Genomic DNA, 24,985 nt, shown 5'->3' on the forward strand with positions numbered 1-24,985 from the left:
ATCTTCGCCAACTGAAACTTTGTACCCATTAAATACCAACTCCCCATTCCCCTTCCCCCAGCCCTTGGCAACCATTCTAACTTTTCATCTCTCTGAGTTTATTGTTATTTCTATTATTACATAAACAGAAAGGTACTACTCTGCGTACCTCATGTAAGTGGAATCATATAGTATTTGTCCCTTTGTGCCATGCTTAGTTCAGTCAGCATAATGTCCAAGCTTCCTTCATGTTATAGCCTGTGTCAGAAGTTCTTTCCTTCTTATCACTGGATGGTATGTATTCCGTGGTGTGTATAGACATTTTCGTTACTCATTCATCTGTCGATGGATACTTGGGTTGCTTCCACTGGCCTCTTTGTCTCTTAGCTTCTATTATTTCTTCTCTCTCCCTTTATGTAGCTGACATAATTGGAAATGTATGTTCTCATTTAGATTGGGCCTGTAGTAGAGGAAGAGGAAAAAGGACATGGATGTTTTGTCACATCCTTGCACTTCTTCCCACTCCCCTAGGTTACCTAGGATCTTGCTAAGATCCTAGATGCAGAGGAAACATGGAAATTAGAGGAAAGACAATCAGTTGAGCAAAAAATAAATAGCAAGAAGTCACTTAGGAGCCTGTTTCTGCTATGAGAAAACAGAATTAAAGCCCCGCCTACAACTACTACCAAGGATTAGAGGGTTAACTTTGGTTTATTTGCTTGTTTTCTTACTCTCTTAGTTGGTCAATCTTCTCCTGACTTGGTCTTGTCTCTTGTTTTATGCCTTTTTCACTTTTTTAAAATTAAAGTTCTTATTTTGAGGTAATTGTAGATGTACGTGTGGTTGTAAGAAAAACACAGAAGGGTACTGGCTGCCTCCATTGGTAGAGTGTGGGACTCCTGATCTCAGGGGTTGTAAGTTTGAGCCCTAGGTTGGGTAGAGACATTACTTTAAAATCTTTAATTAAAAAAAAAACAAAACAAAACAAAACAGGGGCACCTGGGTGGCTCACTCAGTTAAGCCTCTGCCTTTGGCTCGGGTCATGATCCCAGGGTCCTGGGATCAAGCCCTGCATTGGGCTCCCTGCTACGTGGGGACCCTGCTTCTCCCTGTCCCTCTGCCTGCTACTCCCCCTACTTGTGCTCTCTCTCTGTGTGCCAAATAAGTAAAATAATATCCTAGGGGGGAAAAAAGAAGAAGAAAAGAAAAGAAGTAACATAAATATTCCTTATCCTTTTACCAAGTTTACTACAATGATAACATCTGGTCAAACTATAGTATGGTATTACAAGTAGGATATTGGCATTGATACAGTCAGATACAGAACATCTCCATCACCACAAGATTCCCTTATATTGCCCTCTTATAGCTACACCCACTTTCCTCCCCAGCCCCACCCCCCTTCTTCACCTTTGTCAATTACTGATCTGTTCTCCATTTCTATAATTTTTTTTGTCATTTCGCAAACATTACATAAATAGAATCATAAAATACTTTTTGGAAACACTTCAGGATTGACTTTTTGCCACTCAGCATAAATCCCTGGAGATTCGTCAAGGCTGTTGTGTGTATTAATGATTTGTTGCTTTTCCTTGTATTGTATGGTGTGAATGTACCACAGTTAGTTTATTCTCACCTCAAAGGAAATTTGTTCCCAGTTTTTGGCTGTTAAAACAAACACTGCTGCAAATATTCATGTTACAGGTTTTTATGTGAATATAAGTATTGACTTCTCTGGAATAAATACCCAGAAGTGAGATAGCTAGGTTGTACAGTAGTTTCATGATTTTTTTGTGTGTGGGGAGGGTTTTTTTTTGCCACTGTTTTTCAGTGTTTGTACCATTTTTTGTTCCTGGCAGCAGTGTCAACCACCAGTGATCCAGTTTCTCTGCATCCTTGCTAGCATTTGATATTGTCACTATGTCATTTTAGCCATTCTGATAAGTATGTAGTGAAATCTCACTGTGGTTTTAATTTGTATTTCTCCAATGGCTAATGATATTGAATATGTCTTTTTTTGTGCTTATTTGCTATTTGTCTATCTGCTTTGGTAAAATATTGCTTTACTAACTTTTGCCCATTTTCTACTTACATTGCTTGTTTCTTTTTAACTATTGAATTTTGAATGTTCTTTATATATTCTATATAGTATTCCTTCATTGGATATGTGGCTTGCAAATATTTAATTCCAACATGTAGTGCTTCTTTTTAATCCTCTTAGAAGCATATTTCACAGAATAAAAGTTTTTGATGAAGTCTAGTTTATTAATTTTTCCTCTTATGGATCGCACTTTTGGTGTCCAACCTAAGAACACTGTCAGGTTTAGCTTTCAAAGATCTTATAATGTGTTTTGTTCTAAAATTCTTAAAGTTTTACATTTAAGTCTGTGTTAAGTATTTTTTTCTATAATTGTCAAGGAAAATTTTTAATTGATAACCAAAGAACAATAGCACAGAACTAAATATTTGATTTGTCTTTCTTACCTGTTACTCAATTTATATTTTATTGGAAAAATAACACAATCCATTTTGAGTGAATTTTTATATAAGATGTGTGGCTTAGGTTAAATCTCATTTCTTGCCTATCAATATCCTCTTGTTCAGCACCACTTGTTGAAAGTCTTTCTTTCCAGGCTCAGTCGGTTAAGTGTCCACCTTCAGCTCAAGTCATGATCCTGGAGTCCCAGGATCAAGCCCCACCTCAGGCTCTCTGCTCAACGGGGAGCCTGCTTCTCCCTCTGTCCCTCACCCCACTCATTTATTCTCTTTCAAATCAATAAATAAAATCTTAAAAAAAAAAAAAAAAGAAAGTCTGTTTTTCCTCTATTGAATGGCTTTTTCTTCTTTGGCAGAAATAAGTTGGGAGGGCGCCTGGGTGGCTCAGTGGGGTAAGCCGCTGACTTCGGCTCAGGTCATGATCTCAGGGTCCTGGGATCGAGTCCCGCATCGGGCTCTCTGCTCAGCAGGGAGCCTGCTTCCTCCTCTCTCTGTCTGCCTGCCTCTCTGCTTACTTGTAATCTCTCTCTGTCAAATAAATAATAAATAAAATCTTTAAAAAAAAAAAAAAAAAAAAAAAAAAAAAAAAAAAGAAATAAGTTGGGATATTTATATGCACTTATTTCTGAGTTCTCTATTCTGGTCCATTGATCTGTGCATCTATCCCTCTGCCAATACCCAGTCTTAATATAATGGTAAGTCTTAAAACCGAGTAGACTGATTCCTCCCATTTTTTTTTTAATTTAAAAAGTTCTTTTAGCTATTTTAGTTCCTTTGTCTTTCCATATAAAATTTAGAAAAAATCTTGTCTATAAAGAAATCTCACCCCGAGTTTGATAGAAATTATGTTAAATCAGTATATCTATTTGAGGAGAATTGAGATCTTTACTATATTGAGTTTTGTAATTCATGAACACAATATGTCTCTTCATTTATTTATATCTTCTTTGATTTGTTTTATTGGTGTTATATAGTCTTTAGCAGACCAGTCCTATATATTTCTCTTTTTTGAGCAATTGTAAGTCAGTTGTATTTTAAATTTAGGTGTCCATTTGTTCATTGCTAGAATATTGAAATATAATTGGTTTCTTTGTGCTAATCTTATCTTATGACCTTATTGAACTGACTTATTAGTTCTAGGAGTTTTTTGGGATATCTTCTTTAGATTTTCATGTCATCTCCAAATAGAGACAGTTTTCTTTCTTCCTTTCTGATCTGTATGACTTTTATCTCCTTTTCTTACTTTATCACATTGGCTAGAATTTCCAGCATTATCTTAAATAAGAGCAGAGAGAGCAGACATCCTTACCTTTCTCAGTATTAAAAGAAAGCACTCAGACTTTCAGTATGAAGTATGTTAGCTGTAGATATTTTGTAGATACTCTTTATTACTTGATGAAGTTCACCATATTTATTCTTATTTTTCTGAGAATTTATCATGAATGCGTTTTGAATTTTGTGAAATGCTTTTCCTGCATTGATTGGTATGGTGGTATGTTTTCCCTTCTTTTAATTGTTAATATGGTGAATTACACTAATTGTTTAATACCTAACTAGCCTTGCATCCCAGGAATAAAACCTATTTGGTAATGGTGTGTGATTCTTCTAATATATTGATAAATTCCATTTACTAATATTTTGTTAAGACTTTTCCAAGTATAGTCATGAGGACATTGATCTATAACTTTCTGCTTTTTGTATTATCTTTGTCTGGTTTTGATATCAGATTAATATTGGCTTCACAAAATAGACTGAGAAGTTTTCCCTCCTAATTTTTGGAAGAGAATGGGGGTAAGTGATGTTAATTCCTTTAAAGTTTGGTAGAATTCTCCCAGGAAACTATCCAGGCCTGGAAATTTCTTTCTTTCTTTTCTTTCCCTTCTTTTTTTTTTTCTTCCTGGAGTTTTTAAATTGAAAAGTTGATTTCTTTAGTAGTAAAGGAGCTATCAAGATGATCTGTTTTACATCAGAGTAATCTGTTTTATATCAAAGTAGTGTATCAAATGGTTTGGTAGTTCTACTTGTGGTAGTTTGTATTTTTTGAGGAAATGACATTTCAATTAAGTTATCAAGTTTATATATGTAAAGTTGTTTGTAGTAGCTCTCATTATTGTTTAGATATCTGCAGTGTTTGTAGTGATATCCCCTGTTTCATTCCTGATACTGGTTATGTATGTCTTCTGTTTTCTTTTGTTAGTCTTCCTGTTGATCTTTTTAAATAACCAGCTTTTTGTTTCATTGATTTCCCCTATTGTTTTTGTTTTCCATTTCATAGATTCCTGTTCTTCATCATTTCCTTTCTTCTACTTTTTGTTTGTTTTGTTCCTCTTTTTATAGGTTCTTAAGGTTGGAACTTAGATTACTGATTTTGATTTGAGACCTTTTCTCTTTTCTAATGTGTGTCTAATGTCCTTCTCAGCACTGCTTTAGTTATGTCCTGCAAATTTTGATATATTGTTATTTTCATTTACTTCATTGCATTTTTAAATTTTCCTTGAGACTTTCCCTTAGATCTATGCATTATTTAGAAGTATGTTGTTTAGTTTCCAGGAGTTTGGAGATATTCTTGTTATCTTTCTGTTACTGATTTCTGGCTTAAATTCATTTTAGTCAGAGAATATGTTCTATGTGTTTAACATCTCAAATTTATTGAGGTTTATTTTTTGGCCCAGAATATGGTGTATCTTGGGATATGTTCTGTGGACACTTGAAAGGAATGGATTATTCTGCTGTCTTTGGGTAGAGTGTCCTGTAAATCTAGATTAGATCCTATTGATGATGTTGTTGAGTTCTTTTATGCCTTGGCTGATTTTCTCTCTAGTTCTTTGAATTACTGAGAAAGAGATATTCAAGTCTACAACTATAATTGTGAATTTGTCTATTTCTGCTTTTAGTTTTATCATCTTTTGCTTTATAGATTTTTCCATCTCTGTTGTTTGGTGCATATATATTTAGGATTGCTGTGTTTTGATGGAGTGATCCTTTTATCATTATATAAATGTCCCTTTTGTATCCAGCAATGATCTTTGTTCTGAAGTCTACTTTTTTGGATATTAATATAGCCACCCTTCTTTCCTTTTATTAATATTTATTTATCTTTCCCCATCTTTTTACTTTCAATTGTGTATAATCATGTGAAGTGAGTTTCTTGTGACAGCATGTACTTGGGTCATGTTTCCTTAATCTGTTCTGTCAATGTCTGTCTTTTGATTGGTGTTTTTAGACCATATTAATTTAGTGTAATTTTAATATGTTAGAGCTCACATTTGCCATTTTATTTTGATTTTTATTTGTTCTTTGTTTCTCATTTCTCTGTTTTCTTTTTGTTGCCTTCCTATGCATTCTTGAACGTATTTAGAAACCCATCTGAATTTATCAATAGTATAGTATTTTTTTTTCTTTCTTTTCTTTTTTTTTTTAGAAAGAGAACATGCATGTATGAGCAGGGAAGGGGCAGAGGGAGAGAATATTTTTTTAAAGATTTTATTTATTTATTTGACAGACAGAGATCACAACCAGGCAGAGAGGCAGGCAGAGAGAGAGGAGGAAGCAGGCTCCCTGCTGAGCAGAGAGCCCCATGCAGGGCTCGATCCCAGGACTCTGAGATCATGACCTGAGCCGAAGGCAGCAGCTTAACCCACTGAGCCACCCAGGCACCCCGAGGGAGAGAATTTTAAGCAGGCTTCATGCCCCAGCACAGAGCCCAATGCGGGGCTCTATCTTACAACCCTGGGATCATGACCTGAGCTGAAATCAGGAGTCAAACACTTAACTTACTGAGTCACCCAGGCTCCCCTGAACTTATCGATAGTATATTTGAGGATAGTTTTTCCAATGGATACTCTAGGTGTTAACATTGTCTGCACATAATTTATCACAGTATATTGATGTTATTTTACCAGTTTGAGTGGAGTATAAAAACTTTACTTCCTTTATTTTCCTTTACCTTCCTCTGTATAAAATTGCCTTAAATATTTACTCTACATATATTTAGAATACATTGACATTGTTACAGTTTTGCTTCAACTGTCAGTGATAGGTGGTGGGTATTATGGAGGGCATGTATTGCATGGAGCACTGGGTGTGGTGCATAAACAATGAATTCTGTTACACTGAAAAGAAATTTTAAAAAAACGCAGTCCTTAAATTAAAACAACAACAACAACAACTCAAAAAGAGAAAGAAAGCCTATTGCATTTACCCATGTTTTTGATTACTGTGTTTTGGGGTGTTTTTTATAGTACTACTTCTGACACTAAATGTGTCACAACTAGAATTCAATTAAATCTTGACATTAACCACCTGGAGTTATTATTAGACTCCACAGGTTTAAGGGCTTAGCCCAGCTGTAAGATTGTCTCCACTTTAGACACCAGGTGCAGATAGTATGCCCAGGTTACCCACACTTCTGCTCCACAAAATACAAATTTGAGAGTCCTCATAAAACCGTCTTAAGGTTCAATAATTCACTAGAACTCACAGAACTCAGGAAAGCATTTTATTTACATTTACTGGGGTATTATAAAGGATACAACTCAGGAACAGCCAAAGGAAGAGATTCATTAAGTTATTGGTGGTGGGATTGGTGTGCCACATAGCTCCCATGCCACTTTCCCAACAGTGTACTCAACGTAGTCACTACTGGAAGCTCTCCAAACCCCATTTTTTAGAGGTTTTCATGGAGGCCTCACTAGGTAGGCAATATTAATTAAATCACTGGTCATTGGTGACTGAACTAAATCTCTAGTCCCTCTCCTCTCCCTGGAGGTCAAAGAGCGGTACTGAAAGCTCCAATCTTATAATCATAACTAGGTGTTTCTGGTAACAAGCTCCCATCCTGAAGCTATCTAGCCTCTCTACCTCATCCCTCTAGCCAGGAGCTGTCTCATTAACATAGAAAAGACATTCTTACTGCTTAGGGGATTCCAGGGATTTTGAGAGCTCCCTGCCATGAATCAGCTGAAGCTGGGAGAAAGAACAGATATTTATTTTTTAATTACACCACATGTGTTCTTTCTTCCTCCCTGATGTTCCAAGGTATCATTTTTTATCATTTCCTTCTTGTTTAGGAAGTTCCCTTAGCCATTCTTTTTTTTTTTTTTTTTTTTAAGATTTTATTTATTTATTTGACAGACAGAGATCACAAGCAGGCAGAGAGGCAGGCAGAGAGAGAGAGAGGAGGAAGCAGGCTCCCTGCTGAGCAGAGAGCCCGATGCGGGACTCGATCCCAGGACCCTGAGATCATGACCTGAGCCGAAGGCAGAGGCTTAACCCTCTGAGCCACCCAGGCGCCCTCCCTTAGCCATTCTTTTAGGGTATGTCTGCTAGGGACAAATTATCATAGTTTTTCTTCATTTGAGAATGTCTCGAGCTTACTTTCATTTCTATAGGATTTTTTTGCTGGGTATAGGATTCTGGGTTGACAGTTCCTTTCTTTTAGGACTTAATAAATACTGCGCCACATACTCTGGCCTCCATGGTTTTAGTTAAGAAATCCTTTTTTTTGTCTGGGTGCTTTCACAACTTATTCTTTATCTTTCAGAGGTTTAATTATTATTGGTCTTGGTATGAATTTGTTTGGGTTTATTCTGTTTGAGTTTTGTTTTGATTTTTGAATCTATAGGTGTATGTCTCTTCCTAAATTTGAGAAGCTTTCAGCCATTATCTCTTAGAGTACTTTTTTCAGTCTTTATCGTTTCTGAGATAGGGATAACAAAAATGCTAGATCTTATGTTATAGTTTCACTTGTCCCTGAGGCTCTCTACACTTTTTTTCCCACAGTTTATTTTCTTTCTCTTGATCAGGTTGGTTTATTTCTTTCATTCTGTTTTTCAGCTGACTGATTGTCCTTTTCCCCTTTATTCTGCTGTTGAACTCATCCATTTTGGTTTACTATATTTTTCAGTTCAAAAATCTCATTGAACTTTCTTTTATATCTTGTTTCTTTCTTAAGACTTCCTATTTTTTTTAAGATTATTTATTTGATAGAGAGAGAGAAAGAGAGAGAGAGCATAAGAAGGGGAATGGTGGGCAGAAGGAGAGGCAGGCTCCCTGCTGAGCAGGAAGCCCAATGGGGGACTTGATCCCAGGGTTCTGAGGTCATGACTTGAGCCGAAGGCAACCACTTAACTGACTGAGCCACCTAGGTGTCCCTCTTTTTTCATTTGTTTTAAGCTTATTTGTAATTGCTTATTGAAGCATTTGTATCGTGGCTGTTTAAAAAGTTTTAAACAGTGAATTTTACTATCTCTGGTATCTTGGCATTGGGATCTATTGATTGTCTTTTTACCTTCAGTTTTAGATCTTCCTTGTCCTTAGTGTGATGAGTGATTTTTCTTTTGAAACTTGTACATTTTCATATAATGTTAGGAAATTCTGGATCTTCTTCAAGCTTTCTCTTTTACCTGGCCATTTCTGACATGGCTTTGGCAATGGAAGGCGCTGCCACCCTGTTTGACAGGTAGAAGTCCAGGTTTTCTACTGAGCCCTGTTGACACCTGAGTTGGGGCGGGGGCTCTTTATTTGTACTGGTCAGGGCGGAAGTTCCAGGGGAGTCCACCTGGTCTCTACGGACACTGCAGTGGATGTGAAAGTTGTGACTCCCTGTGGGGCCTCTCCTGACACTTCTCCATTAGAATGGGTGGGAGTGCCTTATTACTGCAAAGTAAGGTTTTGAGTCCAGTTTACGCTCATAGTCCATTGATACCGTGGAGTGGAGGGGCTCGTTACCATCTGGCAGGAAGGGTAGCCCTGGTTTCCCATTTGGCCTTCTCTGACATCACCCTGGGGGGGTATTGGAGTATCCTGTTACTGTTGCATGAGGTTGGAAGTCTTAGGTCTCCTTACTTGGCCTTTGCTGGTGAGTTAAGAGTGGAGCCACAGTGTTTTCTGTGATATTTGGCTGGAGAATGGTTATTGACTAAAGGTCTTCTGTCTTCCTAGGCTACCCCTTGCTTTGTCCTTTGGCTAGAAAGAGCAGGTTTTTGTTAGGGGTTTTTTGTTTGTTTGTTTGTTTTGTTTTGTTTTTATTGTTTTGTTGTCAGCTTCCTTGTCTGGGATCTTAGAGGCAAAAAGAAATCCTGGTGAAGTCATCACCATGTCTTTCCGATCCCAAAGTCCCTAGTTGGTTTGCTCTTTCCTTTCCTCCTTTCAGACTCTTTTTTATGTTTGTTTTCATGTGTGATATCAAGGGGGTTCTTGTGCTTAGAGGGAGAAATGAGGAAAAGTATGTCTACTCCATCTTCCTGAAAGTGGAAGTTGCCTTTTTCTTTTAAGACTAGCAGCTTTTAAGTCTTTATATCAAATCCCTATACTAAGTATTCTGTCCTATAATAATTCTGATTCCAGAGAGAGAGAAACAAACAGTCTGTCCACCCCTGTTGACTTGGAGAGGAATTTATATTAGATAGGATTTTGTGTTACAGCTGCAGAAACATGCTATTAGGCAGCATCTCCTGGTTTCCAGTGTTATTTTGTCCCTCCTTCTGTACCCCTAGTTATTAGGCTTATTAGTCTCTTCATGTAAGTTAGTGATCTGGCATTAAAATTTTGTTTTACTGCTCTGTCCACAGATTAAGGTAAGTAATTCAAAGATAATAGATTACTAATATTTAAATTTTACTTTAGAAAATACCTAAGAAGTTTAAAGTACTATTTTTTTAATACAGGCCTTGAAGAAAAATTTAGGCCTTTTTATGTAGATCAATTAGAAGAAAATGTAGAAGACGATGTGACAAGTTTAAAGGTAGGTAACCTAGCAGGTACTCAATGCATTAACAACATATTAAAGCATATATATTATCAATCTTGAAAATCAAAGCAATATAATTTGTTACCAAGCTTTGAGGTAAGCGAGCTTGATAACCACTTGTAACAAAATTAGCAATTTTATACAGAAATCATCAAGTTGGCATATTGGACCCATTCACTGGAATAGAATTAAAAGTACCATAGGTGGATTGGTCATTTTGAGGAATTCTTGAATGACAGAAAGCCAACAGAATTATATTTGCTGAGTCATAGAACAGAAAAAGAAAATGCTAACCCGGGAGGAGTCAAGATGGCGGAGAAGTAGCAGGCTGAGACTACTTCAGCTAGCAGGAGATCAGCTAGATAGCTTATCTAAAGATTGCAAACACCTGCAAATCCATCGGCAGATCTAAGAGAAGAAGAACAGCAATTCTGGAAACAGAAAAACAACCACTTTCTGAAAGGTAGGACTGGAGGAAAAGTAAATCCAAAGCGACGGGAAGATAGACCCCGGGGGAAGGGGCCGGCTCCCGGCAAGCGGCGGAGCAACGGAGCACAAAATCAGGACTTTTAAAAGTCTGTTCCGCTGAGGGACATTGCTCCAGAGGCTAAACTGGGGTGAAGCCCACGCGGGGTCAGCGTGGCCTCAGGTCCCGCAGGGTCACAGAAGGATCGGGGGTGTCTGAGTGTCACAGAGCTTGCGGGTATTGAAACGGGAAAGCCAGCTACAGAGACAGAGCCGACAGTAAGCTCACAGCTCGGGGTTACCTTGAACCGGTCGCAGGCTCGGTGAGCTTGGAGCGCGGCCGGAGGTCAGGCAGACGGGAGTAGCTGGGCGCTGTTCTCTGAGGGCGCACTGAGGAGTGGGGCCCCAGGCTCTCGGCTCCTCCGGGCCAGAGACCAGGAGGCCGCCATCTGTAGTCCCGTCCTCCGGAACTCTACAGAAAGCGCTCAGGGAACAAAAGCTCCTGAAAGCAAACCCGAGCGGATTACTCAGCCCGTATTACTCAGCCCGGCCCCTGGTAAGGGCGGTGCAATTCCGCCTGGGGCAAAGACACTTGAGAATCACTACATCAGGCCCCTCCCCCAGAAGATCAACAATAAATCCAGCCAAGACCAAGTTCACCTACCAAGGAGTGAGGTTTCAATACCAAGGAGAGCAGCAGAATTCCAGAGGAGGAGAAAGCAAAGCATGGAACTCATGGCTTTCTTCCTGTGATTATTTTAGTCTTGCAGTTAATTTAATTTTTTCTTTTTCATTTTTTTTCTCTTTTTCTGCTAAAATTTTTTTAACTTTTACCCTTTTCTTTTTTAACGTTTTTTAACTAGTTTATCTAATATATATATTTTTCTTTTTTATATTTTTCTTTATTCATTTTCTTTTTTAAATTCTTTTCTTTTCTTTTTTTTTTCTTTTTCTTGTTTTTCTTTCTTTCTTTTTGAACCTCTTTTTATCCCCTTTCTCCCCCCTCACGATTTGGGATCTCTTCTGATTTGGTTAAAGCATATTTTCCTGGGGTTGTTGCCACCCTTTTAGTATTTTACTTGCTCCTTCATATACTCTTATCTGGACAAAATGACAGGAAGGAAAAATTCACCACAAAAAAAAGAACAAGAGGCAGTACCGAAGTACCAATACAGACATTGGTAATATGTCAGATCTAGAGTTCCGAATGACAATTCTCAAGGTTCTAGCTGGGCTCGAAAAAGGCATGGAAGATATTAGAGAAACCCTTTCGGGAGATATAAAAGCCCTTTCTGGAGAAATAAAAGAACTAAAATCTAACCAAGTTGAAATCAAAAAAGCTATTATTGAGGTGCAATAAAAAATGGAGGCTCTCACTGCTAGGATAAATGAGGCAGAAGAAAGAATTAGTGATATAGAAGACAAAATGACAGAGAATAAAGAAGCTGAGCAAAAGAGGTACAAAGCTACTGGAACACGAGGGGAGAATTCGAGAGATAAGTGACACCATAAGACGAAACAACATTAGAATAATTGGGATTCCAGAAGAAGAAGAAAGAGAGAGGGGAGCAGAAGGTATACTGGAGAGAATTATTGGGGAGAATTTCCCCAATATGGCAAAGGGAACGAGCATCAAAATTCAGGAGGTTCAGAGAACGCCCCTCAAAATCAATAAGAATAGGCCCACACCCCGTCACCTAATAGTAAAATTTACAAGTCTTAGTGACAAAGAGAAAAAACTGAAAGCACCCCGGGAAAAGAAGTCTGTAACATACAATGCTAAAAATATTAGATTGGCAGCTGACTTATCCACAGAGACCTGGCAGGCCAGAAAGAGCTGGCATGATATTTTCAGAGCACTAAACGAGAAAAACATGCAGCCAAGAATACTATATCCAGCTAGGCTATCATTGAAAATAGAAGGAGAGATTAAAAGCTTCCAGGACAAACAACAACTGAAAGAATTTGCAAACGCCAAACCAGCTCTACAGGAAATATTGAAAGGGGTTCTCTAAACAAAGAGAGAGCCTACAAGTGGTAGATCAGTAAGGAACAGAGACAATATACAGTAATAGTCACCTTACAGGCAATACAATGGCACTAAATTCATATCTCTCAATAGTTACCCTGAATGTTCATGGGCTAAATGCCCCAATCAAAAGACACAGGGTATCAGAATGGATAAAAAAACAAAACCCATCTATATGTTGCCTCCAAGAAACTCATTTTAAGCCCGAAGACACCTCCAGATTTAAAGTGAGGGGGTGGAAAAGAATTTACCATGCTAATGGACATCAGAAGAAAGCAGGAGTGTCAATCCTTATATCAGATCTATTAGATTTTAAGCCAAAGACTATAATAAGAGATGAGGAAGGACACTATATCATACTCAAAGGATCTGTCCAACAAGAAGATCTAACAATTTTAAATATCTATGCCCCCAACGTGGGAGAAGCCAACTATATAAACAAATTAGTAACAAAATCAAAGAAACACATCAAGAATAATACAATAATAGTAGGGGACTTTAACACCCCCCTCACTGAAATGGACAGATCATCCAAGCAAAAGATCCACAAGGAAATAAAGGCCTTAAACGACACACTGGACCAGATGGACATCACAGATATAGTCAGAACATTTCATCCCAAAGCAACAAAATACAAATTATTCTCTAGTGCACATGGAACATTCTCCAGAATAGATCACATCCTCGGTCCTAAATCAGGACTCAACCGGTATCAAAAGATTGGGGTCATTCCCTGCATATTTTCAGACTACAATGCTCTGAAGCTAGAACTCAACCACAAGAGGAAGTTTGGAAAGAACCCAAATACATGGAGAAATCCTTCTAAAGAATGAATGGGTCAACCGGGAAATTAAAGAAGAATTGAAAAAAATCATGGAAACAAATGATAATGAAAATACAACAGTTCAAAATCTGTAGGACACAACAAAGGCATTCCTGAGAGGAAAATATATAGCGGTACAAGCCTTTCTCAAGAAACAAGAAAGGTCTCAGGTACACAACCTAACCCTACACCTAAAGGAGATGGAGAAGGAACAAGAAAGAAACCCTAAGCCCAGCAGGAGAAGAGAAATCATAAAGATCAGAGCAGAAATCAATGAAATAGAAACCAAAAAAAGAATAGAGCAAATCAACGAAACTAGGAGGTGGTTCTTTGAAAGAATTAATAAAATTGATAAACCCCTGGCCAGACTTATCAAAAAGAAAAGAGAAAGGACCCAAATAAATAAAATTATGAATGAAAGAGGAGAGATCACAACTAACATCAAAGAAATACAAAGTATTATAAGAACATACTATGAGCAACTCTACGCCAACAAATTTGACAATCTGGAAGAAATGGATGCATTCCTAGAAACATATAAACTACCACAACTGAACCAGGAAGAAATAGAAAGCCTGAACAGACCCATAACCAGTAAGGAGATTGAAACAGTCATTAAAACTCTCCAAACAAACAAAAGTCCAGGGCCAGACGGCTTCCCGGGGGAATTCTACCAAAATTTTAAAAAAGAACTAATCCCTATTCTCCTGAAACTGTTCCAAAAAATAGAAATGGAAGGAAAACTTCCAAACTCATTTTATGAGGCCAGCATCACCTTGATCCCAAAACCAGACAAGGATCCCATCAAAAAAGAGAGCTATAGACCAATATCCTTGATGAACACAGATGCGAAAATTCTCACCAAAATACTAGCCAATAGGATCCAACAGTACATTAAAAGGATTATTCACCACGACCAAGTGGGATTTATTCCAGGGCTGCAAGGTTGGTTCAACATCCACAAATCAGTTAAAGTGATACAACACATCAGTAAAAGAAAGAATAAGAACCATATGATACTCTCAATAGATGCTGAAAAAGCATTTGACAAAGTACAGCATCCCTTCCTGATCAAAACTCTTCAAAGTGTAGGGATAGAGGACACATACCTCAATATCATCAAAGCCATTTATGAAAAACCAACCACAAATATCATTCTCAATGGAGAAAAACTGAAAGCTTTTCCGCTAAGGTCAGGAACACGGCAGGGATGTCCATTATCACCACTGCTATTCTACATAGTACTAGAAGTCCTAGCCTCAGCAATCAGACAACAAAAGGAAATTAAAGGCATCTAAATTGGCAAAGAAGTCAAATTATCACTCTTCACAGATGATATGATACTATATGTGGAAAACCCAAAAGACTCCACTCCAAAACTGCTAGAACTTGTACAGGAATTCCGTAAAGTGTCAGGATATAAAATCAATGCACAGAAATCAGTTGCATTTCTCTACACCAACAACAAGACAGAAGAAAGAGAAATTAAGGAGTCAATCCCATTTACAATTGCACCCAAAACCATAAGATACCTAGGAATAAACCTAACCAAAGAGGCACAGAATCTTTATTCAGAAAACTATAAAGTACTCATGAAAGAAATTGAGGAAGACACAAAGAAATGGAGAAATGTTCCATGCCCCTGGATTGGAAGAATAAATATTGTGAAAATGTCTATGCTACCTAAAGCAATCTACACATTTAATGCAATTCCTATCAAAGTACCATCCATCTTTTTCAAAGAAATGGAACAAATAATTCTAAAATTTATATGGAACCAGAAAAGACCTCGAATAGCCAAAGGGATATTGAAAAAGAAAGCCGAAGTTGGTGGCATCACAATTCCAGACTTCAAGCTCTATTACAAAGCTGTCATCATCAAGACAGCATGGTACTGGCACAAAATCAGACACATAGATCAATGGAACAGAATAGAGAGCCCAGAAATAGACCCTCAACTCTACAGTCAACTAATCTTCGACAAAGCAGGAAAGAATGTCCAATGGAAAAAAGACAGCCTCTTCAATAAATGGTGTTGGGAAAACTGGACAGCCACATGCAGAAAAATGAAATTGGACCATTTCCTTACACCACACATGAAAATAGACTCAAAATGGATGAAGGACCTCAATGTGCGAAAGGAATCCATCAAAATCCTTGAGGAGAACACAGGCAGCAACCTCTTGGACCTCAGCTGCAGCAACATCTTCCTAGGAACATCGCCAAAGGCAAGGGAAGCAAGGGCAAAAATGAACTATTGGGATTTCATCAAGATCAAAAGCTTTTGCACAGCAAAGGAAACAGTTAACAAAATCAAAAGACAACTGACAGAATGGGAGAAGATATTTGCAAATGACATATCAGATAAAGGACTAGTGTCCAAAATCTATAAAGAACTTAGCAAACTCAACACCCAAAGAACAAATAGTCCAATCAAGAAATGGGCAGAGGACAGGAAGAGACATTTCTGCAAAGAAGACATCCAGATGGCCAACAGACACATGAAAAAGTGCTCCATATCACTCAGCATCAGGGAAATACAAATCAAAACCACAATGGATATCACCTCACACCAGTCAGAATGGCTAAAATCAACAAGTCAGGAAATGACAGATGCTGGCGAGGATGCGGAGAAAGGGGAACCCTCCTACACTGTTGGTGGGAATGCAAGCTGGTGCAACCACTCTGGAAAACAGGATGGAGGTTCCTCAAAATGTTGAAAATAGAACTGCCCTATGACCCAGCAATTGCACTACTGGGTATTTATCCTAAAGATACAAACGTAGTGATATGAAGGGGCACGTGCACTCGAATGTTTATAGCAGCAATGTCCACAATAGCCAAACTATGGAAAGAACCTAGATGTCCATCAACAGATGAATGGATCAAGAAGATGTGGTATATATACACAATGGAATACTATGCAGCCATCAAAAGAAATGAAATCTTGCCATTTGCGACAACATTTATGGAACTAGAGCGTATCATGCTTAGCGAAATAAGTCAGGCAGAGAAAGACAACAATCATATGATCTCCCTGATACGAGGAAGTGGTGATGGAACATGGGGGCTTAAGTGGGTAGGAAAAGAGTCAATGAAACAAGATGGGATCGGGAGGGAGACAAACCATAAATGACTCTTAATCTCACAAAACAAACTGAGGGTTGCTGGGGGGAGAGGGGTTGGGAGAAGCGGGGTGGGGTTATGGACATTGAGGAGGGTATATGCTTTGGTGAGTGCTGTGAAGTGTGTAAACCTGGCGATTCACAGACCTGTACCCCTGGGGATAAAAATATATGTTTATAAAATATAAAAAATTAAAAAAAAATTAAAAAACAGAAAAAAAATAAATGAATAAGTCACAGGAAAAAGAAAATGCTAACCTAACACAGTTACAAGTGTTGGCTCCTCCCCCTGGTTCCCTCACACTAAGCAACAGATGGGAGCCAAATCTGCCTCAACCTGAAGTGGATTTGGTGTCTGAGGCCCAAGAGGTATGTCAAAGGTTGTTAACAGCTAAGTAAGAGAAGCAAAGACCTTCCCTACATGCATACTTAGGAAACAAGTTGCTGGCATAAGTCTTACAGCAACATGCTGCTATAATCATGAGGGGAAGACTACAGTAAATAAAACAGACAGGTATATGGAGTTTTAAAATCAAGATACAAAATGAGTCAAGAATTACCACTTTTGAGGGATACCTACTCCAAAAGGAGAGGTATCCAATGGAAACTATTCTTGGGCATCCAAAGGCCATCAGGAAGGACAGATAGTCCCTAAAGCTAAAAAGCATTACCATAGTAGTCAGGAATATTTCATAATGATAAAAAGTTCAATTCACCAGGAAGGTAATAGCAGCTTTAAATATGTATATGCCCTTAATAACATGGTTTCAATATATACAAAGCAAAACTTGACAAAACTCAAAGGAGAAATAGACAAATTGGAGATTTTAATACAGATTTCTTACTGATAGAACAAATGGACAAAAAAATTAGTAAGGATATAGAAAATTTGAAGAACATGATTAACATTTGACTGAATGGAAATAAATAAAACGCTGCATTTAATAACTGCAGAATGCTTACTTTTAAAGGCTTTTCAGGAACATACAGAACATACTTTACAATTGACCATGTCTTGGGAAATAAAACAATTATCAACCAATTTAAAAAGATTGTAATCATGGGGCATCTGGGTGACTCAGTGGGTTTAAGCCTCTGCCTTTGGCTCAGGTCATGATCTCAGGGTCCTGGGATCAAGCTCCACATTGGGCTCTCTGCTCAGCAGGGAGCCTGCTTTCTCCCCTTTCTCTGCCTGCCTCTCTGCCTACTTGTGATCTCTGTCTGTCAAATAAATAAATAAAATGTTTAAAAAACAAATAAAAAAATAAAAGATGGTAATCATATAAAGAATTTTCTCTGATTCTATTTTAGTTATACTCTGATTTAGTTATTTAGTTATGCTCCAATTTTATTTTAGTTATCTTAAAATTAGAAAATCTCGTGTGATTAGAAGTTAAGAAATATATTTTTTAAATATTTTATTTATTTATTTGTCAGAGAGAGAGAGCGTGCACAAGGACGCAGAGTGGCAGGAAGAGGCAGAGAGAGAAGCAGGCTCCCTGCTGAGCTAAGAGCCCTGTGTGGGACTTGATCCCAGGACCCCGGGATCATGACCTGAGCAGAAGGCAGTGGCTTAACTGACTGAGCCACCCAGGTGTCCCAAGAAATATATTTTTAAATGCCCTGTGGATCAAAAAGGAAATCACAATAGAACTTAGAAAAATTTAAAACTGAAGACTAACAGAAACACTACATATTAAAACAAAATGAAAATATGACTAAGAAAAAAACTTAAAGGAAATACCAAAATGTTAATTTTGTGCTTGAAATGGAGGCAGTAAATGTAGTTTCTTTTTAAATATAATTCTGTATCTTTTCTATATTTTCAATAATGGATAATACCACTTTTATAGCAAAAAAGAATTTATCTCCTTTTTTTTTTTAAGATTTTATTTATTTATTTGGGAGACGGACAGTGAGAAAGAGCATGAGAGGGGAGAAGGTCAGAGGGAGAAGTAGACTTCCCATGGGGCTGGGAGCCCAATGCAGGACTCAATCCCAGGACTCTGGGATCATGACCTGAGCCTAACTGAGCCACCCAGGCACCCTCTTTTTCTACTTTTTTATATTTTGGTAAAATATATGTAGCATAAAACTTGCTACCTTACCCATTTTTTTCTTTTCTTTTTAAACGATTTATTTATTTTAGAGAATATGTGTGTGCACATGATGGGGGAGGGCAGAAGGAGAGGGAGAGAGTCTTAAGCTGACTGGGTGCTGACAGTAGAGACTGACACAGGGCTCGATCTCATGCATGGAGATCACGACCTGAACTGAAACCAAGAGTCAGTCGCTTAAAAGACCACACCACCCAGGCACCCACCATCATACCCATTTTTAAGTGTACAATTCAGTAGCATTAAGTACACTCACAATCTTGTACAAACACTGCTAGTATCCATTTTTAAAAATCCCAAACAGAAACTCAATTCCTATAAAATAAGGGTTTCCAGCCCCTGGGAATGCTTAATTCCAGTTTCTGTCTATGAATTTGCCTCTTCTAGGTACCTTACAGACATGGGGATCAGACAATATTTGTATTTTTGTGTTTACCCTGTTTCACCAAGCATAATGTTTTCAAGGTTCATCCATTTTGTAGCCTGTGTTAGAGCTTCAGTCCTTTTTAAAACTGAATAATTCTACATTTTATGTGTTTATCACAGTTTGATTATTGATTCAACTGTGATGGATACTGATTTGTTTCTACCTTTTATCTATGAATAATGCTGCTATGAAACATTGGTGTACAATTTTTTTTTGAGCTCTTCCATTCAGTTGTTTTGGGTATATACATAAGAGCAGATTGCTACATTGTGTGATAATACTATGTTTAACTTTTGAGGACCCATCAAATTGTTTTCTATAATGGCCCTGCCATTTTACATTCCACCTGCAATGCACCAGGTTCCAGTTTCTCTACATTCTCAAAAAGACTGTACATTCTCTGGGTTTTGTCTTGTTTTTGAAATAATAGCCATTCTAATGAGTGTGAAGTCATATATATCTTACATGATGGTTTTGATGAGTATTTTCCTAATGACTCATGATGTTGAGTCTTTTTTCATGTGCCATTTGTATATCTTCTTTAGAGAAATGTTTAGTCAAATCCTTTGGTCATTTTTGAATTGGGTTATTTATGTTTTATTGTTGAATTGCACGAATTCTTTATATAATCTGGATATTCATCCCCTATCAGAGATATATGATTTCAGATATTTTTCTCCTATTCTGTGGGTTATCTTTTCACTCTCTTGATAGTGTCCGTTGATGCACAGAGGTTTTAATTTTGATGTAGTCGCATTTATTTATTTTTATTTTGTTGCCTATGTTTTTGGTGTCCTATCTGAGAAATTATTGTCAAATTGAATGTCATGAATCATTTCCCCTATGTTTTCTCCTAATGTTTATATGGTTTGGGCACTTAAGCTTCAGTCTTTGGTCCATGTGAGTTAATTTTTGTATGTATTAAGGGTAAGGGTCCAGCTTCATTCTTTTAGGTGTGGATATACTGTGCTCTGCCATTGCATGGTCTTGGTACCCTTGCTGAAAATCAGTGGGCTATGCACCGGTTTATTTCTGGGTTCTCTATTATCTTCCATTGGTCTCTGCCTGTCCTTAGACCAATACCACACTTTTTCGATAACTGTAGTCTTATAGTAAGTTTTGAAATCAGGAAGTTTGAACCCTCCAAATTCGTTCTTCTTTTTAAGCTTGTTTTGGATATTTGGGGGGGAAAAGTTTATTTTTTAAAAAAGCTTTATTCCTTGTAAGAGCTATATGAAATCTCTACCATTTGAAAAGATTCATTTTTCTTATAAGAATTTTCTGGAACTATTTTCTACTATTTATACTAAAGTATACATTTATGCTGTTAATTACAGAAACAGTATCCAGACCCAGACCAGAGTTCATTTGTGAAGAGAATGCATTCTCTCCAGATTGACTGTACAGCAATACCTCCAAGCAGGTCAAATTCAGGTAACATCCTATGATTGAAAGTAATGTATTCACTTGCTTGTTCATGCATTCACTCTCTTCTAGAAAATACTCTTCATGACTGTAAAGAAACAGAAGAAGCTATAAAATTTAGGCCCTGCCTTAAAGGAATTTATAATGTATTTGGGAGTAATATACATATATTTGAAATACTAAATAACAGTGTATTCACCAAAATCACAAAGCATCCTGAACCTAAGAGGCCTAATATACCAGATAGGGAGAAAGCGACGGCTCAGGAACAAGAGGGGACATGTGTCCTTGAGGTCCTTGAGGTCAGGGATAATAGATCCAGAGAACAAGCAGAGAAGTTGATCTCAGATTCAAGGAGGGATACTTTTTTCATTATAACAAAAGGAAAAACAGAGTATAAGATATTGAAACCACTTATTAGCTATCTGTTCTAAGGCAAATTAACCTCTTGTAAACCCTGTCCATCAAATCATGATAATAATTGCTCCTACTCTTACAGGGCTTTTAAAGAATAAAAGAACCCATGGGAAGTACTAAACACCAAGCTGCTCCTGTTCTCATTTTGTAGCCCTGCATCACACCAAGGAGACAGCCACCTTCTCTGCTACAAAACAAGTCCCTTTCTTCCTTGGTCATTCCCATGAAACTCACGTTTGTTGCCTGTTAAAATTTCTCCAGCACTCTTTCACCACCATGCAGGGACTTCTACAAATTACCTATATAGCTTATAGGAAGAGGACCATCAAGTAAATGCTTTTTTATTTGTTGTCAAAGGTTTCAGTATTTTATTTTGAGATACAGATGTGTGATGGTGCTCAGCTTTTATTTTACTTCTTGTTGCCTTATGAAACTCTTTCCAATGCTGATCATTTCTTTTCAGCCCCAGAACAGCCCAGCTCACTGCACAGTTCCCAGGGACTTGGGATAGGTCCCGTGGAGGAGTCCTGGTTTGCTCCCTCCCTAGAGAACCAGCAGGAGGAGAATCAGCTCAGCTTGCAGAGTAAACTCCAGGAGGAAGCCAACTACCATCTTCATGGCAGCCGCATGGACAGGCAGACAAAACCACTCAGACAGAATGTGATTTATAATAGAGAGGAGGAAAGGAGACGAAGGGTCTCCCATGACCCTTTTGCACAGCCAAAACCTTATGAGAATGTTCAGAATCCAGGAGTAGGCCTTCCTTACTCTAGTGCAACCAGTCCTGGTAATGCACTACACCAACCAACAGGGCCAACCAGCCAACCCCAAGTACTGTACTGGAACAATGGATTGAACAATCCATTCTCTTTTGGAACAAGACCACAGGATCTGGGAGCAGCAAGTTCAAGAGCTTGGTATGGGCCAAATCCAAACCATATGCCAAGTGTGCATAAAACTCCAGTGCCTGAGACCAACCTACTGGGAAACACACCCACCCTTTCATTCGGCTCCTTCCCATCAAGAGGTAAGCAGTTTTTTAGCTACACCATTTTTAAAAAATGTTTCTGAAAATAAAGCTCTCTTGTAGACTGTAAGTTGACAAGGGTGAGTTGCTTGTGGCCTTCAGCTACCAGATGCAGTATGCAACTATAGATAGTCTCCATGAGATCACTTGGCCTCAGTTTGGGTGGGATTCATTGGAGCTGCCCACAAGTATTGGGTTACAAGTCCTTGTAACCAGTAGGTATCTTCTTCTATAATCTGCATCACAGTTATACCCATTATACCCAATCTCTGATGGAAGTGAAGGTCACTGCTTGAGTTCTTTTACTTGCTTGCTGTTTTCTGAAGGTTAAGAAAGAAGTCTTGGATATTTTAATTTTTATCTTATAGAACTCAAAGACCACCATTTGTGATGAAAGCAAAATGTTGGGCTACCGTCCCCACCATTTATCTCCAGAGCTCTTTTCATCTTCCCAAACTGAGACTCTGTACTCATCAGACACTAACTCCCCTTTCCCCTCCCTCTAGCCCCTGGTAGTCAGCATTCTACTTTGCATCTTTATGAATTTGACTACTCTGGGGTACGTCATGTAAGTGGAATCATACAGTCTTTGTCCTCTTGTGACTGGCTTATTTCACTGAGCACAGTGTCCTAAAGGTTCATCCATGTTGTAACATGCGTGAGAATTTCCTTCCTTTTGAAGGCTGAATAATATTCCATTGTCAGTATATAACACATTTTGTTTATCTGTTCCTCTGTTGATGGACACTGGTGACTTCCACTTTTTGGCTCTTGTGAATAATGCTGCTATCGATATGGGTGTATAAATATCTGTTCGAGGCCCTGCACTTAGTTCCTTTGGGGTAGATACCCAGAGGTGGAATTGCTGGATCTTAAGCTAATTCTGTTTTTAATTTTTGAGGAACCTCCATACTGTTTACCACACCATTTTGTATTCCCACCAGCCGCACACAGGGATTCCAGTTCATCCACATGCTTGTTACTTTGTTTGTTGTTTTGTTTTTTATAGTAGTTGTCCTGATGGATGTGAGGTTGGTTCAGCTACATTTTAAAGAAGAAAATTTCAAAGGTTGGCATAGGATAAAGAATTTAATATATGTCTGGAGTAAAGCTCTGCCCTTTTACCATGTTGTATTTATTTCTCTTGCTTTCGATCTAGCTATACTTAGCTGTGTGTTTCACTCCTTTCAGATGAGTCTGTGAAATGTTCCATACGCAACAGTGCTGGCATTCAGATTGGAGACCATAATTACATGGAGATTAGTGGAATGAGTTCAGTGCCACTGGACATGAACTTTAAAGAAGAGCCAGCTGCTAAGTACCACGATATCTTTGGTAAGATTTCCTTTAAGGACCTGTTGTCTAGCAGCCTTGAACTTTCGTACTTGTTTAGAGGGGTATTGTGGAATCCTGAAATTTCCCTGATTATTCTCCCTGAAAGTTGCCCCATGTTTTCTCTATAACATGTCTCTGTAATTTCTGTATAATTCCTTTGTGATTTATTTATATTTATTATGTTTATTATTACAATATCTAATTAACTGATTTGTTAAGAAAATTAAATGAGTCAATATGTATAAGGAGCTTAGAACACTGCCTGGCACGTAGTAAGGTCTATGAAAGTGTTGAACTCATCACCATCATCATCACCATCATCATCACCATCATCATCAGGATCAATATCACTACTTAGACCTGGGAGAGGCAGCTCCCTCCGATCTCATCAAAGAAGGAATAGTCTTCTATCTTGTCAGAAGATAGAAGACTATGCCCTCAACAGCACCTCTGTAATAAAAACAAGAGAGCTTTCTCTTAGAGGGTTCCACTATGTAACTTACATGTAACTTATGTAACTATGTAACTTATATGTAAGTCTTATAGGGTTCCACTCATAACATTAATCCCAAAACACAAAGGTGGGGGTGGGAGGGGGGAGGAACACAGGCATGAGGCCCAAACAACAGGATTTAAGAACCTGGTCTTAAGATTAACCCCAGGATTGGTAAAATGTTTCTATCATATTTACTGGATAGTAAATATTTTAGGTTTCACTGGCTCTGAGGTCTCTGTTGCAACTACTCAGCTGACATTGTAGTGAACAGCAGTCACAGACGATAAGTGCATATGTACATGGCTGTGTTCTAATACAAATTTATTTATTTATTTATTTATTTATTAAGATTTTGTTTATTTGACAGACAGATCACAAGCAGGCAGAGATGCAGGCAGAGAGAGAGTGGAGGAAGCAGGCTCCCCGATGAGCAGAGAGCCCGATGTAGGGCTTGATCCCAGAACCCTGGGATCATGACCTGAGCCAAGGGCAGAGGCCTAACCCACTGAGCCACCCAGGTGCCCTCTAATACAAATTTATTTACAAAAACAGGCAGCAGGCCAGATTTGGCCCACAGGCCATCGTTTACCAATCCCCAGCCTAATCCAATTGAAGACTAGGCCGCCGTAGAGAGGAGGTTCCTTTTTTTTTTTTTTTTTTAAAAGATTTTGTTTATTTATTTGACAGAGAGAGATCACAAGTAGGCAGAGAGGCAGGCAGAGAGAGAGGAGGAAGCAGGCTCCCTGCTGAGCAGAGAGCCTGATGCGGGACTTGATCCCAGGACCCTGAGATCATGACCTGAGCCAAAGGCAGCGGCTTAACCCACTGAGCCACCCAGGCACCCGAGAGGAGGTTCCTAAGTTTTCAGGTGACACAGGTTCCTTTGAGAATCTGATGAAACCAGGGTCCCTCTCCCAGAGAGGTATTGACAAAACTTGGCAAATATCTTGGGAGGTTTTTGGACTGCTGCCATCCAGTGGTGGTAACAGAAGCTGCATTGTGGGGTGCTAAGAAAAGAATGGGAGATGGTGGTGGGGGAGTAGAGCAGGAATGAAATGTCTTTTTCCTTATATT

The 24,985-nt window shown here is 38.3% G+C and overlaps 1 protein-coding gene across 1 annotated transcript in view; it reads left to right on the forward strand.

The window, feature by feature from the left end:
- The window catches only part of RIPK1 (receptor interacting serine/threonine kinase 1), a gene marked incomplete at its 5' end in the record, with an annotated part of 36,089 nt that overhangs the window by 8,282 nt on the left and 2,822 nt on the right, over positions 1–24,985 (forward strand). The window contains 4 exons of the mRNA XM_059179130.1: positions 10,143–10,219; positions 20,549–20,645; positions 21,517–22,080; positions 23,272–23,415. Coding sequence (XP_059035113.1) covers positions 10,143–10,219; positions 20,549–20,645; positions 21,517–22,080; positions 23,272–23,415 — 882 coding nt within the window. The remainder of the gene's footprint in view (positions 1–10,142; positions 10,220–20,548; positions 20,646–21,516; positions 22,081–23,271; positions 23,416–24,985) is intronic.

This window comes from Mustela lutreola, chromosome 6 (assembly GCF_030435805.1).
Source record: "Mustela lutreola isolate mMusLut2 chromosome 6, mMusLut2.pri, whole genome shotgun sequence".
NCBI classification, from domain to species: Eukaryota; Metazoa; Chordata; class Mammalia; order Carnivora; family Mustelidae; genus Mustela; species Mustela lutreola.